The sequence below is a fragment of the Pleurodeles waltl genome, chromosome 3_1 (assembly GCF_031143425.1).
Source record: "Pleurodeles waltl isolate 20211129_DDA chromosome 3_1, aPleWal1.hap1.20221129, whole genome shotgun sequence".
Taxonomy (NCBI): domain Eukaryota; kingdom Metazoa; phylum Chordata; class Amphibia; order Caudata; family Salamandridae; genus Pleurodeles; species Pleurodeles waltl.
The window spans coordinates 1,585,491,179-1,585,505,273 of NC_090440.1; the positions used below are offsets into that span (position 1 = coordinate 1,585,491,179).

General features: G+C 40.7%; 1 protein-coding gene across 26 annotated transcripts in view; it reads left to right on the forward strand.

Annotated features, from left to right (window-relative positions):
* Window positions 1-7,132, forward strand: part of NEB (nebulin) — a 375,459-nt gene extending 368,327 nt beyond the window's left edge. For all 26 annotated transcript variants that reach the window (XM_069225183.1, XM_069225192.1, XM_069225189.1 and 23 more), the window contains 3 exons: window positions 1,710-1,859; window positions 2,081-2,187; window positions 6,177-7,132. In XM_069225183.1, coding sequence (XP_069081284.1) covers window positions 1,710-1,859; window positions 2,081-2,187; window positions 6,177-6,350 — 431 coding nt within the window. In that variant the 3' untranslated portion in view covers window positions 6,351-7,132. The remainder of the gene's footprint in view (window positions 1-1,709; window positions 1,860-2,080; window positions 2,188-6,176) is intronic.
* Window positions 7,133-14,095: the final 6,963 nt, after the last annotated feature.

Below are 14,095 nucleotides of genomic sequence, written 5' to 3' on the forward strand. Positions count from 1 at the left end.
GGTATTATTAGAACCACAGCTTCTTTATGTTCCAAAAGACAATGGCCTAGATTTCCAAAGACTTTGCATCAGGTTTGTGTTACTTTCTTAACTTAGACCCTAAACAAAGTCTACTGGCAGGACTTACAATCCTTCACAAATCGTGACTTACATTGAATTGTAACCCAAAGTAACTCAATGCACTGTGGTGCACTGCCCTGATTTACTTTGCCTCGGGGGGAAGTTGAGTGGGGGGATTCGACTCAAATCCCTATCTACAAAGAACTTGAGATGGATTTTCACAAAGATCCTGTGCCTGCCTGAGGCAGGAGTAACAAGGAGAAATGTTTTCATTTCTCCTAATGCTTCCCTCTGCAGCACACATAAAAAGAGAAAAATGCCTTAAAGCATAGTTTTTTTTTTTACTGGAAGGAATGACTTCCTGCACACAAAAAACTATGAAACCAAAATGCAGACACTCTTTGACTACGACACAAGGATGCAAGGGTGCCTATGTTGGTGCATGGCAGCCATAATTGTGCTAGTTCATGGAGAGACCAGAACAGCACCACTTTGTAGTAGATATGTGCAGTACTGCTCTGCCCTGTTCATGCAATGCCTTACAGCAACTATTCCTTCTGCATTGCATGAACCTTGTGTCCGTCTAGCCCTAATTTTTGAAGGGTATATATAATATTTGGGTGGCATCTGCGTTATACCTAGACAAAGTTTGTCACACTTTTTCTTATTGTGGAAGGTCACCCTCCCATCGGCGCAAAGTTTGCAGTGATTCCCACTGTTTGTGGAAGCAAATACTGCCCAATCAAAACATGTACTCCTGGCTCCCAATATGTGGACAGAGCCAAAGACCCTCTCTAGTGGTGCTAACATAATTGTCTGGTGACAGCTGTGCTGTCAAGTCAGACCATAAATAAAGCAGTTCTCTACTCAGTCCTGCATCTTTAACAATCTCTGACAGCTGGGGCATTGAGTTGTACAGTAACATAATTCACCAACCCATTTTTTAAGTTAAGTCAGTGCTTATTTTCTGCTGGTTGTCATAGGTGATGGGCACCAACATTACTTGATGAGGATGAGGACTTAGGTTTCCCTGTCAGACAATCACCTAGCCCATGAGAGAGAAGACACAGAAACGGGAGAAGAATAAAGGAAGAAAAAGATAGAAAAATCATGATAAAGGGACAAAGAAGGGATGAAAAAGAACCTGAAAGAGTGACATAAAGAGACAGGATGTATAGAATTGGGTATGAAAGAGGCATTATGTGGAATCAGGAGTAGACAGTCTTGTTATTCGCCACAAAATATTGAATATAAAAATTGTGTTTTGTTTACTTTGAATACAATGTCAAATAGCATTTTATGTAAAAATAAAAACATCAACATAGAACTCCTCTGAATTGACCTCCCCAGTGCATTAGTTTGTGGCTGTATTGCCAAACCATCGGGAGCTTTCTACCCTGCAGCAGAACTCAGCAAGAGAATCATAATATGCTTCTTCTGCAAAAAATATGTTCCACAGGCTAGACAAAACTCACTTTCCATACAACTATTTCAGAACAATGCACTAGTGTTATTACCTGAATTCTTAGATGGTTCCTCCTAAAAGGTATTTCCACTGCTTTTATGGTCCATGGTGTTGTTATTGAACCATGTTGTTATTGCCCTGCTAAGTTAGTAGACCCAAAAGTGACTGTGTATGGTTTCCACAGTACAAGCTCAGCGACGCAGCCGAGAGCATTCCCGCTCTGCCAGTGCTTTGAGCCTCAGTGCTGGAGATGAGAAGTCTGAAACCTCTGAAGCTGCTGAACATCACCTATCCACCTATAGCAACGGTCCCATCTTTACAACGGCTGGAACAGGTACTCTTCAAAGACTTTGACCTTACAAACTCAAAATTGGTTCCTCCATAGATGGTTATGAAGATTTGGAGTAAACCTAAAGCGACGTTGAATTCTGAGAGTAGATGTAAAAAAACTTCAATTATTCACATGTTTAGAATCTTTAGTGTTATTTAGTAAAAGTTACAATTTAGTAACAATTACCGCAAGAGATGAAATAACCACTCAATTTTTGTCACTAGGTTACAAGCAAGCGAAGGCTACAGAGCTACCACAACAAAGATCATCTTCTGTTGCCACACAACAGACAACTGTATCATCTGTTCCCTCCCACCCATCTACAACTGGAGTGAGTGATTTTGACATTATAAACCATTAAAATGCTTTGATTTATGGTTACCAAATGTTGGATTATTTTTGTGAACCTTTACTTTAGAGTACAGATAATTCTGTTTCATTTTCAGAGCACCTCACAAAATTTCACAAATTTCACACACTAAGGGCCTGATTATGAGTTTGGCAGATGGGATAACCCATTCACCGAAAGTCCGACGGAGAGGTTGCTGTCATACTGGCTACCTCCCTGCCAGGTCGCATGAGAACAACGTCAGGATTGGCCTGAGCACCCTCTATTGGCACTCCTAGACAGACTGAGAGCCTGCTGTCTCCAACCCAGCAGTGCAGCTTGGGTTGAAGACAGCTCAGTGCGCATGTAGGTTTTGCTGCCCGGAGACAGCCGGCCAAACCCATATGCGCACTGACAACAGTGCACACCACTCCACCTCGTGCCTGTCATCCCCCATGGCCACGGCCCATAGAAAAATAAAAATAATAAATACGGGTTATTAACGTTTTATTTTTAAAGTTTGTAGCTGCTGGCAGGGGGGTTGACGCTCCGCTGCGGTAGCAGAGGAGCTGCTGGTGCCTATAACTGTGTATGCATTGCTTTACAAATCAGTTTAGTCAAGTACAGGAGAAGGTTTAGAATGGGGTGGTGATTGGTTCAGTATGGTTCACTGTGGGTATTTTCAACAAAGAAAACATAACAGTGTGTTTCAGCATAGTCTGGAACACCAGTCCAAGATGGAAGAGTTGATGATCTCAGCATTGAGCAGAGTTAGCTGCTCAATGTTCACATTATTGTTAAAGATGGTGTTAGCAGGAGAAACAAACTTGGCTGTTTGGTCCATTTCACATTACTCCGAGACTAGAGTTAATATTTAAAGGTATAAATAAACTATGAGAAGAAGCTGGGCAAACGCTTATTGCCAGCTCCCACTATTTATCAGTTATTGGCACTGCCACCCTTATTTTCCATATTTTCACTGTGAAATATATACATTACAACAGAGCACCAGTGTACCTAATTCAATCAATTACTCGTTTAACACAATTCATCAACACATATTGCATGCTGATGCAGAGATCTGCCATCTACTTAAGTCACAAAAGCAGTGCTGTAATTGAGAAAGGGTTTGGCATGTGGCTGGTCACCACATACCTTTCCAAACACCAGTGCATCTGATAAATACACAACTTTCCCAATGAACTCTGAGTAATTTGTACTTAAACATAACACCTGGCTAAAGTCACACATTTTAGATCACAAAGTTTTAATTAATCTAGCTTCCTCCCTGCCAGGCCCATTACAACTTTCCAGCTGGGCTGATGGGTGGAAAGTGGTGGCAACATTGTCGTTGGCTCATAATCAAACCAGCAGCAATGCTGCCACCTGCAGGGTGCACCAGCACCCTCGCAGTGATCATTGTCTGCACAGCTGACAGTGAGCATTAAATGGGTGCTGGGCAGTGAGACCCCTGAATGTGTTCTCCGCCAGCCTTTTCATGGCAATGAAAATGCCATGAAAAGGCTGGCGAAGAACCAGGTCATAATCAGCAGGATGGTGCTGACTTCAGCGCCACCCTGGCTATTTCTGACCTCCCCCACTGTCAGCCTGTTGGGATCAAAGATCCCGGCAGAGACGGCGGTAGGTTGGCAGGGCTGCCCACCTACCTCTAATGTGGTGGTCGGGCCTCCACAACCGTGGCGGTCAGCCAGCGATCACAAGTGTCGCGGTCTGAGGACTGCCACACTCGCAATCAGACCCTTAATGGAAGAAATTAGAGATGCTGATTGACTGTGACACTCATTGCATCTCGCTTATTTTTTGGATCTTAGCTTTTAACACAATCTCCTATTGAAATGCTGGTTCTTGAAACCTCATTTTACACTTGAAATATATTATAGTTTTGATCAGCAGGCTTCTCTCAATGGGGTAGGCAGCACGACTCCATTAAACTGCTGAAAGAAGCACCACTCTATAAAACCTAGCTGGAAACTCCCAGGGAGAAATATGAAGGAATTTATTACTCCAATATGAGAAGGTAATCTTGTGTCGAGCCACCGTACAAATAGAGTACTAGGCTGCGGATATTTAAAGGGTCCCAACAATAAACACTTAATATCTCACACTAGAGTTTATGAAATGCGACCCTGAAGATAAGTCAGACTACATGTCAAGTAATGGGGGGTCTCAGACAGGTAATCACATATTATTGAAGTCTGTCCAGTGACAGCCCTTGAGGGACAGAGCCATTTCAGAGTTTCAGGATATCCTCAAATGTTAAATTAACACAGAATGCCTCTAATTATGAAACGTTTACATAACTCATCATTATCCTGAAAACCTTGACCAGGGGCTGCGTTTGAAGAACAAAGATAGACAATTCTGCTCTCATGCAAATATTGGCACGCAACACACAGACTATGAACGTGAAGTTCTGACAATCTTTTACAAATGTTTAAAAGGCATAGCTCTGCCTGCTACTGGTATATAATGTGCATCGGCAATGCTACACACTGGTAGAAATAAGTTTTAATTGCAGTTTGTCGGAGAAAATAAAGCCTGGAAACTCTAGACCAGTGTTTCATAAATGCCACTCTAGACTCCATTTTTGTTTTCCTTCCCATTTATATACTCGAAAATCCATTCTACAACACCTTCATAATTCTTTAAGCTTAACTTTTGAATGTTCCCCTATAAATTCATATCACAAACCATTGCATCTCCATTAAATATTCATGTCATTATGCAAACATGTATGAGTTTAGGATTCGTCTACCACTTTTCTGCGATGAATACCTCAGTTTTTTTTGCAGAAACTGGCGGGTTGAACTCTCATATGTATTCCTTATGTTCATAAAGCAACTATCTTGTCTATATCAATCAAGAGCCAGCATGATTGCCCACCTCTAGCAGAGCTACTACCCAAATGCTGTATTCTATGTTTGATTATTATTATACTTCCTTTGTAAAAATGCATTTACTATAACTCAATTTATAAAATTATATTGAAAATGTATAATTTATTTCAACAAATTACAATAGAAGCCATTAAGTAACTAAACAATAATTGTAGGACGAATATTTGAAAATATTTATTTCTAGTGGCATATAATAAAATAAAAAAAACATATTGCATGTATAAAAAGCAATGTAGGCTCTTAAGAAAAAAATGGCAACAGGACTTTGATGATACGTTTCCAACTGAAATACAATATTAGTCACAGTCCGTTGTCGAGTGCATTGCTCCGTAATAGAATGTGAAGGGTAAAAGTTTTGCTCTATTGACAGTTTTGTTGTATACAGAAACTGGTGTTGTAGGAACCACTGACTTGAATGTTGTTCACATGGTGACTCGTGATCCTTTGGTTACATACAGTGGCCCAGCGTTGCCATGCTATTTCCACCACACTGACCAGTTTTAATCATCATAAATGAATAATTCATCTTGGTCTTGAAAAATAAGCCCTCAAATCTGTGGCAAGAAGTGACTACTGAAATCTTTCGACTCTAACACAAGCACGGCGGTCCCGAGCCACAAATATAAATCTCATTCACTAGCTGGAGAACACTTTACCGGGCAGGGATTAACTCCCACCAACTAACTACACCTTACATTAAGCAAAAGTGGCGAACAGTACTCCACTCCTCTCCCACAGCATGTTCTTCTCCCTTCATCCCTAATCTATCGCTTCAGGAATCTTATGCTTCAACTAAATAACCACCCTGAATCATGTGATGTACTTGTCCTTATGTCCTTATCCAAAAATCTGTATGTGCACACTTATTTGTAATAATACATACATTTTGTGTTCAGTTGGCTTTCAAGGATAGCCCTTTATTCCATTGATAAGCTCATTAATCCTATTGCTACAAATCTGTGAGGAACGGTTCCTCTTGCTGACCAAATAACCACACATTGGTAAATCCAAAGCTGGCATCACCGACTAAACAGGGCAGTGCACAAAATAACTGCCCCCTTTTGTTATTTGCAGAAAACCTTCCGTGCTATGTACGACTACCGGGCAGTAGACGATGATGAAGTTTCGTTCAAGGACGGCGATGCAATTGTGAATGTCCAGACTATCGATGAAGGCTGGATGTACGGCACTGTCCATAGAACGGGCAAAACTGGCATGCTTCCAGCCAACTACGTGGAAGCCGTCTAAACAAGGACAGACTTTGTGCAAGCCACTGGGCATGACAAGAGGGTTAGAAAAAAGGCTAGTTGTGCATCTACGAATAAATGTGCCCATTGCAACTGCATACATGGAACTTCTTGCCGCCTTTTTGGTTTCCTTTTGTTGATTTGCTAAGTGCCTTGTACCAAGAGTAGCTCCCGGCTACACAACATGACATTTATTTTATAAATAATATCTGTGAATGAAAGTGAGAACCTATTGAAAATGTCCTCCTGAAAACTAGCTGTCGATGGACATTTTCTTCATTGTCACCTATTCTGGTGCGTATTGACCTGTAAGCCTTGGTGATATGGGGAATATGGACTTGCACAACGTACTCCAAATTTCGTCTTTCTCATATATACTAAATGACGGTAATATGATGTCACCTTTGTATCTTCGATGCCCCGACTACCATCTAACGCCGTGAGGCGAAGCACTGTGGTCATCCCAAGATTTGTAGTAAACCCATGACTATATGTGACTGGAAATACTAACAATGTATAAAGGACTGCACTCTTGTGGCTTTACTTGGCGCCTACGGTGCAAGTAGACCTGAAATTGTTCTGTGATCTAAAAGTGGATTAACTTATTTATTTATGTTCAGTTGAAGCCGACATCAAACTAATTGATTAAAAAAAACCTTGAGGGCGAGCCTCTCCCTCTTCTGCTTGCTGAGCACCAACTGCTTGTGATTTATTGTACCAGGATAAAGAAGTAATTTCTCCTGTAAAAGCACTAACTAATAAACTTCACGTTTCTGCAGTTAACTTTTTCTAAACACTGGAAAAAAAAAAAAAAACTTAATGCTTGAAATGTTCCACGGTTGACACGGTTAGGTGTGGTCGAGGAGATGAAACAGTGTGTCTTATTCAGACAAATATTATGGAGCTGATTTACAAACGCATTTATGAGTATGGGATGTAGGGATAATCGTTCAAGTACTTTAATGTGGCTATGCGGATCAGCCACGAAATGCCCAACTCCCTTCAATGGCTACTAACTGTATATGACTATCCCGAAATAGTCCCATTTTATACGTTTTGAAGCCAATCCACAAACGCATAAAAGAGTACGTAGGAGATTACTCCTGTAATACTAAATCTCGTGCTCACTAATGCTTTCATGATTTAGTCCTTTTACAATTGTGCAGATGAAAAGATGAAAGGTGTGTTTAAAAACGGATTTCCATTCATCAACTACCATATAACTGGGCCAGAACTATACAACATTGCTGTCTGTCAGTTGTCAATATTTTTGACTTTTCAAGACGTACTTTTTTCAAGGTTGTTAGTGGGTTTTTAGACTTTTTTTTAATTGTTTCTTCAAAACGTGTCTACATTTCTGGAGGCCTCTACAAATGTACATGGGCTACAGAAAAACATTTTATGTTATTAAGAACGTATGGTCACGGAGTAAATGAAAATGAAAAGATTTTACATACATTGATTTACATCAATTTGCAAGTTTCCTGGCCCTTCTGGGATTTCAAGCATCTTCTTAAGGGGTCACAGCAGGAAAAAAGTGTTCTATTACTGCTGATGGTCTAAGTTCTAATTTGATGCAACTCGTGTTTTTTTAATGTTTGATAATGCAATCGACGTAAGTGGTCCAGCCTTCTCAATGAGCGTAGTACATCTGATCTCACTTTAACTTAAGATGTACAGCAGCTTCTTGAGTTGGAAGTTCTTCAAAAACTGCTATGATGGAAGATTTCATGGTAAGAGAACACTGTAACACAAGGAGAAATGTACACAACCCTGTCAAGGCACCGTCAGCAGTGTGTGATTTCTGTATCATACATGTAGGCTTAGGGATTTCTAAATCTTCAAGTAATTTCTTTATTTGAAGCTTGACATGCCCTTTGTTGCCTGTGTGAAAGCATGTGCCTCCCTCCTAGCTAGACAGGCATAGTGTGGTACCCGGGGATATTGATTACTACAGTTGGGACTTATAATTGGTGAGGCCCATATAAATAGAAGGATGTAATTGTGGCATTATCTAATAATTCTGTGTGCATAATCACCCTGTATTCATGGCAAGTGCATACAACAGTAATTCCCATTTTAGAAAAGACCAGAATGAATGTTTTTCCCTTAAAAGGAAGAGTGGGGAAAATGTGGGAGATGGACATTCATTTATACTTTAGTGATAACGGCAAGTTGGTCAGCATCAACTTATGTTCCTCCTGTACAAGACTTTTCACTGTTATATTATGTTCTCTAAAAATGCTCCTAATGTGCCATCCCTTACTAACAGAATGCCTGATGCACAGCAGCTGGAATGCTGAAACCCTCTTCCACAGCAGCTGGTATTACTGTTAATCTCTATTCATCTATTTCTGGAGCCACTGGTCCTTTCAAGTGAGTGATTCAAGTAGTTTATAGTGATGCATTAGGATGCGTCTCATCTTCTACTCATCTTTGCAGTTCAGTGCAAATGGAAGAAACTGCAGAGTTTTTCACAACTGGGCATAACTTGAATAATTCCTCAGTTGCAAATGTTTAGGAGTGGCTGTCGTCCATGCAGAATTGTCCAGAGTTTAAAGTCTAGTCAGGAGTAGACATGGAATTTGTCTGCGATGGACCTAAGAATGGTAATGGGCCATTTGGTGTGACAGGATTGGCCTTAGAGGGAAGCAGATTGTGGTCTATGAACTTGTGCAAGAGATGCAGGGTCTTGAACTTAAGTTTAGCTGTTACAGTGTCACACTGACATTACCTACATTATCAAATGATCTATCTTCTTACTATTTCACAGAAAGCAAACATCCCTTTGATGCTGAAGAAGTATCTTTTGATAGCTAATCATACAAGAATTTTGTCTAGGGTGAATTGAGGATCTAATCCCTTACCTTTGCATAGACAAAGACAAGAAGGTTTCTAACATGAATTTTGAAAGAAGTGGGTTGTATTATAGTGGGAGAAGTTTGAAACCATTGTCAAATATGACAGCTAGGTTCCATATGGGATTCAGAAAAACGGTTCCTGATCACCAAACTGAGAAAGGGAGATGCAGCCAGGTTATAAATTGGGCCACTTCAGAGGTGTGGTTCTGCCATGTTCTGCTTGAGCTGCAGGCAACGTTTGGGCATTCAGCATTTTATGACTGGATTCAACAATGCAGATTGTATAGGTGGTCAGAGAAGCCCGTGGATCAAACTTTGTTTACCGTCCACATAGAAATGATGTTGTACTTGATATTGGCCTATTTCAATGGCTGCACATTTAATAGCAATAGTGAGTTGCTCCAGTTAGATAAAGCCACAATTCAGTAAGGAGCTGGTAGAAGAAAAAGAAGCTAACCGAAAAGATGGGAGCAACTGGATGAAATAGCTCAAAGTACAGCAGTGCATCTTTGGACATGAAAAATATATATTTCACAAACTAGAGATAGAATGACATTTTCTGTGACTGTTTGGATATTGCTCTTTAAATAAAATGGAACTGTGTCAGTGCTAGGCCTGGTAGAGAACAGAGCGTGTGACAGTTTGGAATGTAGTGTCATTTTGCATGGTCCTTTAACCAGTTACAGCTGGTGTTGGGGCAAAGTGATGGGGTGGGAGTGGGAGTGGGGGGCCCAAAACAAAAACACAACAAAAAAAACTTACCTGACACCCCCTGCATCGCTGCTCTTCAGTCTACACTGCAGGCACAGGCTTCCAGACTACCCTGCGGTCAATCCTGACGCTGCTGCCATGCTGCTGGCAGCATGAGAACAGTGTCAGGATTGGCCTAAGCACCCTTGATTTGTACTCCCAGACAGACTGAGTCTGCGCCTGCTGTCTCCAACCCAGCAATGCAGCTCCTGAGATGGCCGGCCAAACCCACATGCGCACTGACAACAGTGCACACCACTCCCCCTCGTGCCTGTTATCCCCCATTTCCCAGCCCCTAGAAAAATAAAACAATAATAAACATGAAGGGGTGTGGGGTGATGCTCTGCTGCCATGGCGGAGGAGCTGCTGCTGCTTTTAACTGTGTATGCATTGCTTTTCAAATCAGTTTAATCAAGAACTGGAGAAGGTTTAGAATGGGGTGGTAATTGGTTCAGTTGGCTACACTGTGGGTATTTTCAACAAAGGAAACATAACACTGTGTTACAGCATAGTCTGGAACACCAATCCAAGCTGAAAGAGTTGATGATCTCATCACTGAGCAGAGTTAGCTGCTCAATGTTCACATTATTGTTGAAGAGGGTGTTGGCAGGAGAAGAATATGGCTGAAACTTGGCTGTCTGGTCTATTTCACATTACTCAGAGACTAGAGTTAATATTTAAACGGGAGGAATGAACTATGAGAAGAAGCTGGGCAAACACTGATTGCTGGCTCAAACTATTCATCAGTTATTGGCACTGCCACCCTTATTTTCCATATTTAATCTGTGATATATATATATATATACACATTACCACAGAGCACCAATGTACCCAATTCAATCAATTACTCAGCGTTTCACACCGTTGCATCAAACACATATTGCATGCGGATGCAGAGATCTGCCATCTACTTAGGCCACAAAAGCAGTGCTGTAATTGAGAAAGGGTTTGGCATGTGGCTGGTAACCACATACCTTTTCAAACACACAACTTTTCCAATAAACTCTAAATTGTGCTTAAACATAACATCTGGCCAAAGTCACACATTTTAGATCACAAAGGTTTAATAATTCTGGCCAAGATGTGGCATGGCAGTCAGATCGACACAGTGCAGTTCGTTTTGACTCACTCCATCTAAAAATAATATAGATAATCTTGTACTATATACTCCTTTTGGAATATCTATTGACTGAAAAACCTTTTTGATTTTTTTTCTTGAGGCAAATTAGCGTCTTAAGAACACTGCTTAGCTAATTTTTGCTAGGTTTTGGAGCTAGTTTGTTGTATTGCAACTCAGGAAGTCAACATTTTCACAGTCTAAGGAAATGCAATCAACTGTTTGACATCCAATTTTTAACCAGCAGTACTAACTAACCTTTTTTCAAATCCTACCTGTTTGGGATGCATTGAGTCTGAAAGCAGAAACTTAGCTGTAGAACCTCTTTGAAGAAGCCACCTTGCTTTTGTCAGTACATAGTAGCCCTCTCCTGTTTTCAGCGACCTAATGCAGGATGTGGCTCAGCTACAAGTTTAGCACGTTAAACACTTCACACATTGCTTTAAAAACATGTCTTTCTTTCAGTGGTAATCAATGTAATTCTCCTTGAGGCTATCTCCATATCTGGATTTGTTGAGTGCTATCTTCACTGCCATTCTTTGAAAATTGTAAGGTCTTTTAAGTAAGTAGTCGGGGACACCCAAAAGAAGTGTGTTGCAACAATCAATTTTGCTGAGGCAATAATCTTTCTTAAATTTCTCAACATGCCATAGCATGTTACCGCTGTTCTGTTGATGTAGGTTTCCATTGAGAGATTTTCCTCCATGAAAATCCCTAGGTTTCAAACACTTTTGGAAGTATTGATACTCTGAGAGGTGTTCCAGGGCAAAAATTACTTGGTAGTGAGAATTACACTTTTGCAGGCACGCATCAGAGAGACTGTCTTGCTCCCATTACATTTCAAACAGTTCTGCTTGAGCCACTTTGCCATTTCTAGTGGGCAGGTGTGCAGTCTGATTGGAACAAGCTATTATTGTCAAGTGATAGAATAATCTGGGTGTCATCCACATAGTTCACACAAGTCATCTGATATGACTTGTCTGACCTCAGTCGTGGTTGTAAGTATACATGGCGCAGAGCCCTGTGGGACCCCATGGGTTATCTCTCTAAATTCTGATCTTTAGGGACGGAGTGCAAGTGTCTGGTATCTTTTAGCCAGATACGATTCTATCCAGTCCAAGAAAATGCTTCAAATCCAACTCCCTTCATTCTGCTAAGTAGTATTCAATGGGAGTATTGAATGTGGCTGAAAGATCTAATAAATTCAGCACTCCCACTTTGCAGTTGTCAACCATCAACCTCAGCTCATCTATTACATGGAATACTGGCATTTACGTGCCATGGGCTGGTCTGAAGCCTGTCTGTTCATTTTCTAGAATGTTATGATATTCCAGATAGCTTGCTAACTTGTTGCTGACATATTTCTCTATGACCTTTACTGGATGTGAGAGCTGAGAAATCGGCCGGCAGTTATTAGGATCATTTATGCCAGCAGATGTTTTTTTTCAGTAACAGTTTAACAAGTGCTTTTTTCCACAAAGGAGGGTCTTTGCCCGTGGTCAGGGATAGAATACATACTCTTAGAAGGCCCAGGTTTAGTTTGTCTACCCTGTCTCTCCAGAAAGTGGATGGAATAGGGTCTAGTGAAAAGCCAGAGGAAATAGAAATAGCTAATGTCCTACATTTTTCTGCTGTCATTGGTTCCATGGTGTCTGATGTGCTGCTGGAGCCTTTCTTGTTGTCTTCTGTATCCAACAATGAGGTCCAATTGACTGGCCTATTATCTGGCAGGGGTCGCCCTCATCAACACAGTCAGTTTCCTCTCTGATGGCTTTTATAATTAGCTAAATTTTATTAGGGAAAAAAAAGCTGACAGCTTGTTGCACAAATCCCGCAACTGTATATTTAACACAGTCTGGGTTAGCCAAGTCTTTTACTATAGCAAACATATTTTGGACTTATTGACTGCTTCCATGATGGCTGTGGCATAGTATGTTTCCTTGGCTTCCTGATTTCCTTCTTGTACTGATTTAGTGCATCTTTTAAAAACAGCTTATCCTTTTCTGAATAAGTCCTACACCACTGCCTTTCCAATTTCCTACAATTGTTCTTAATTTCTTTTAGGGATACTGTAAACCAGAAAGCTAACTGTCTAGATTTCACCTTCACAGGTTTTATAGGTATTATAGGTATTTTTTATTTAGTGTCTCACTAATTATAGTCTGGAGGTGATCATAATTTTCCTGCACAAAGTCTTTCTCACTGAAGCAGTTTTGTAAATCAAATAACCTATCTTGTTTTAGATTTCTTAGTTTAAACCATCCTCTACCTTGTTTGGTTTTCTTAATTCCTACTCCTGCTACTTCTAACTTGGGTCTACCTAGTTCAAATATCACTAGTGAATGATCAGACCACCTTAGTGGGGTCAGATGCTTAACTGAAATCAAGTCCAAAGGTGCCCGTATTAGGTCAAGGGTGTGGCCTCCTTGATGCGTTGGGCCATTTACCATTTGCTTCAGACCTAATACCTCACAAGAGCTTAGAAAGTTCCTACTCTGAGCGCATACTTTGCTCTCTGCCTAGAAACTAAAGTACCCTAGTATCCAAAAATTGGCATGGGTCAGGGCACGATTAGTAACCATCTTCAGAAATGGTTGAATGAATTTCTGTAAAGACCCTGTATTTCTATAACACAAGAGACCAGATGATACTTCCCCACTTCTTACCTTTGGGAGAAGCCCAGCAGTTCTGCCCTTTTTAATTTATCTGTTTGAAAGGTAGTTTAAGCCCACTTTTGTTTTAAATAACAGCTACCCTTCTACCTCTCTTTACTATTCTATTATAACCTGGTGGGCATGTAAAGCCCAAATCTACTACAGGATCCAGGGAGATCCATGTTTCTGGGGTAAAAAGAAGGTCCCATTCTTTTGAATCAAGTAAGAGGTTTAATTCATCCAAGTGTTTTACTAGTGAGCGTGTGTTAATAAGACTGCATTTGAGTGATTTGGCTCCCGGTTCAATCTTATGGGCCCCACCTCCCTCAGTAAGGCCTGTATTCTCCATCCCTCCCTTCCTCTA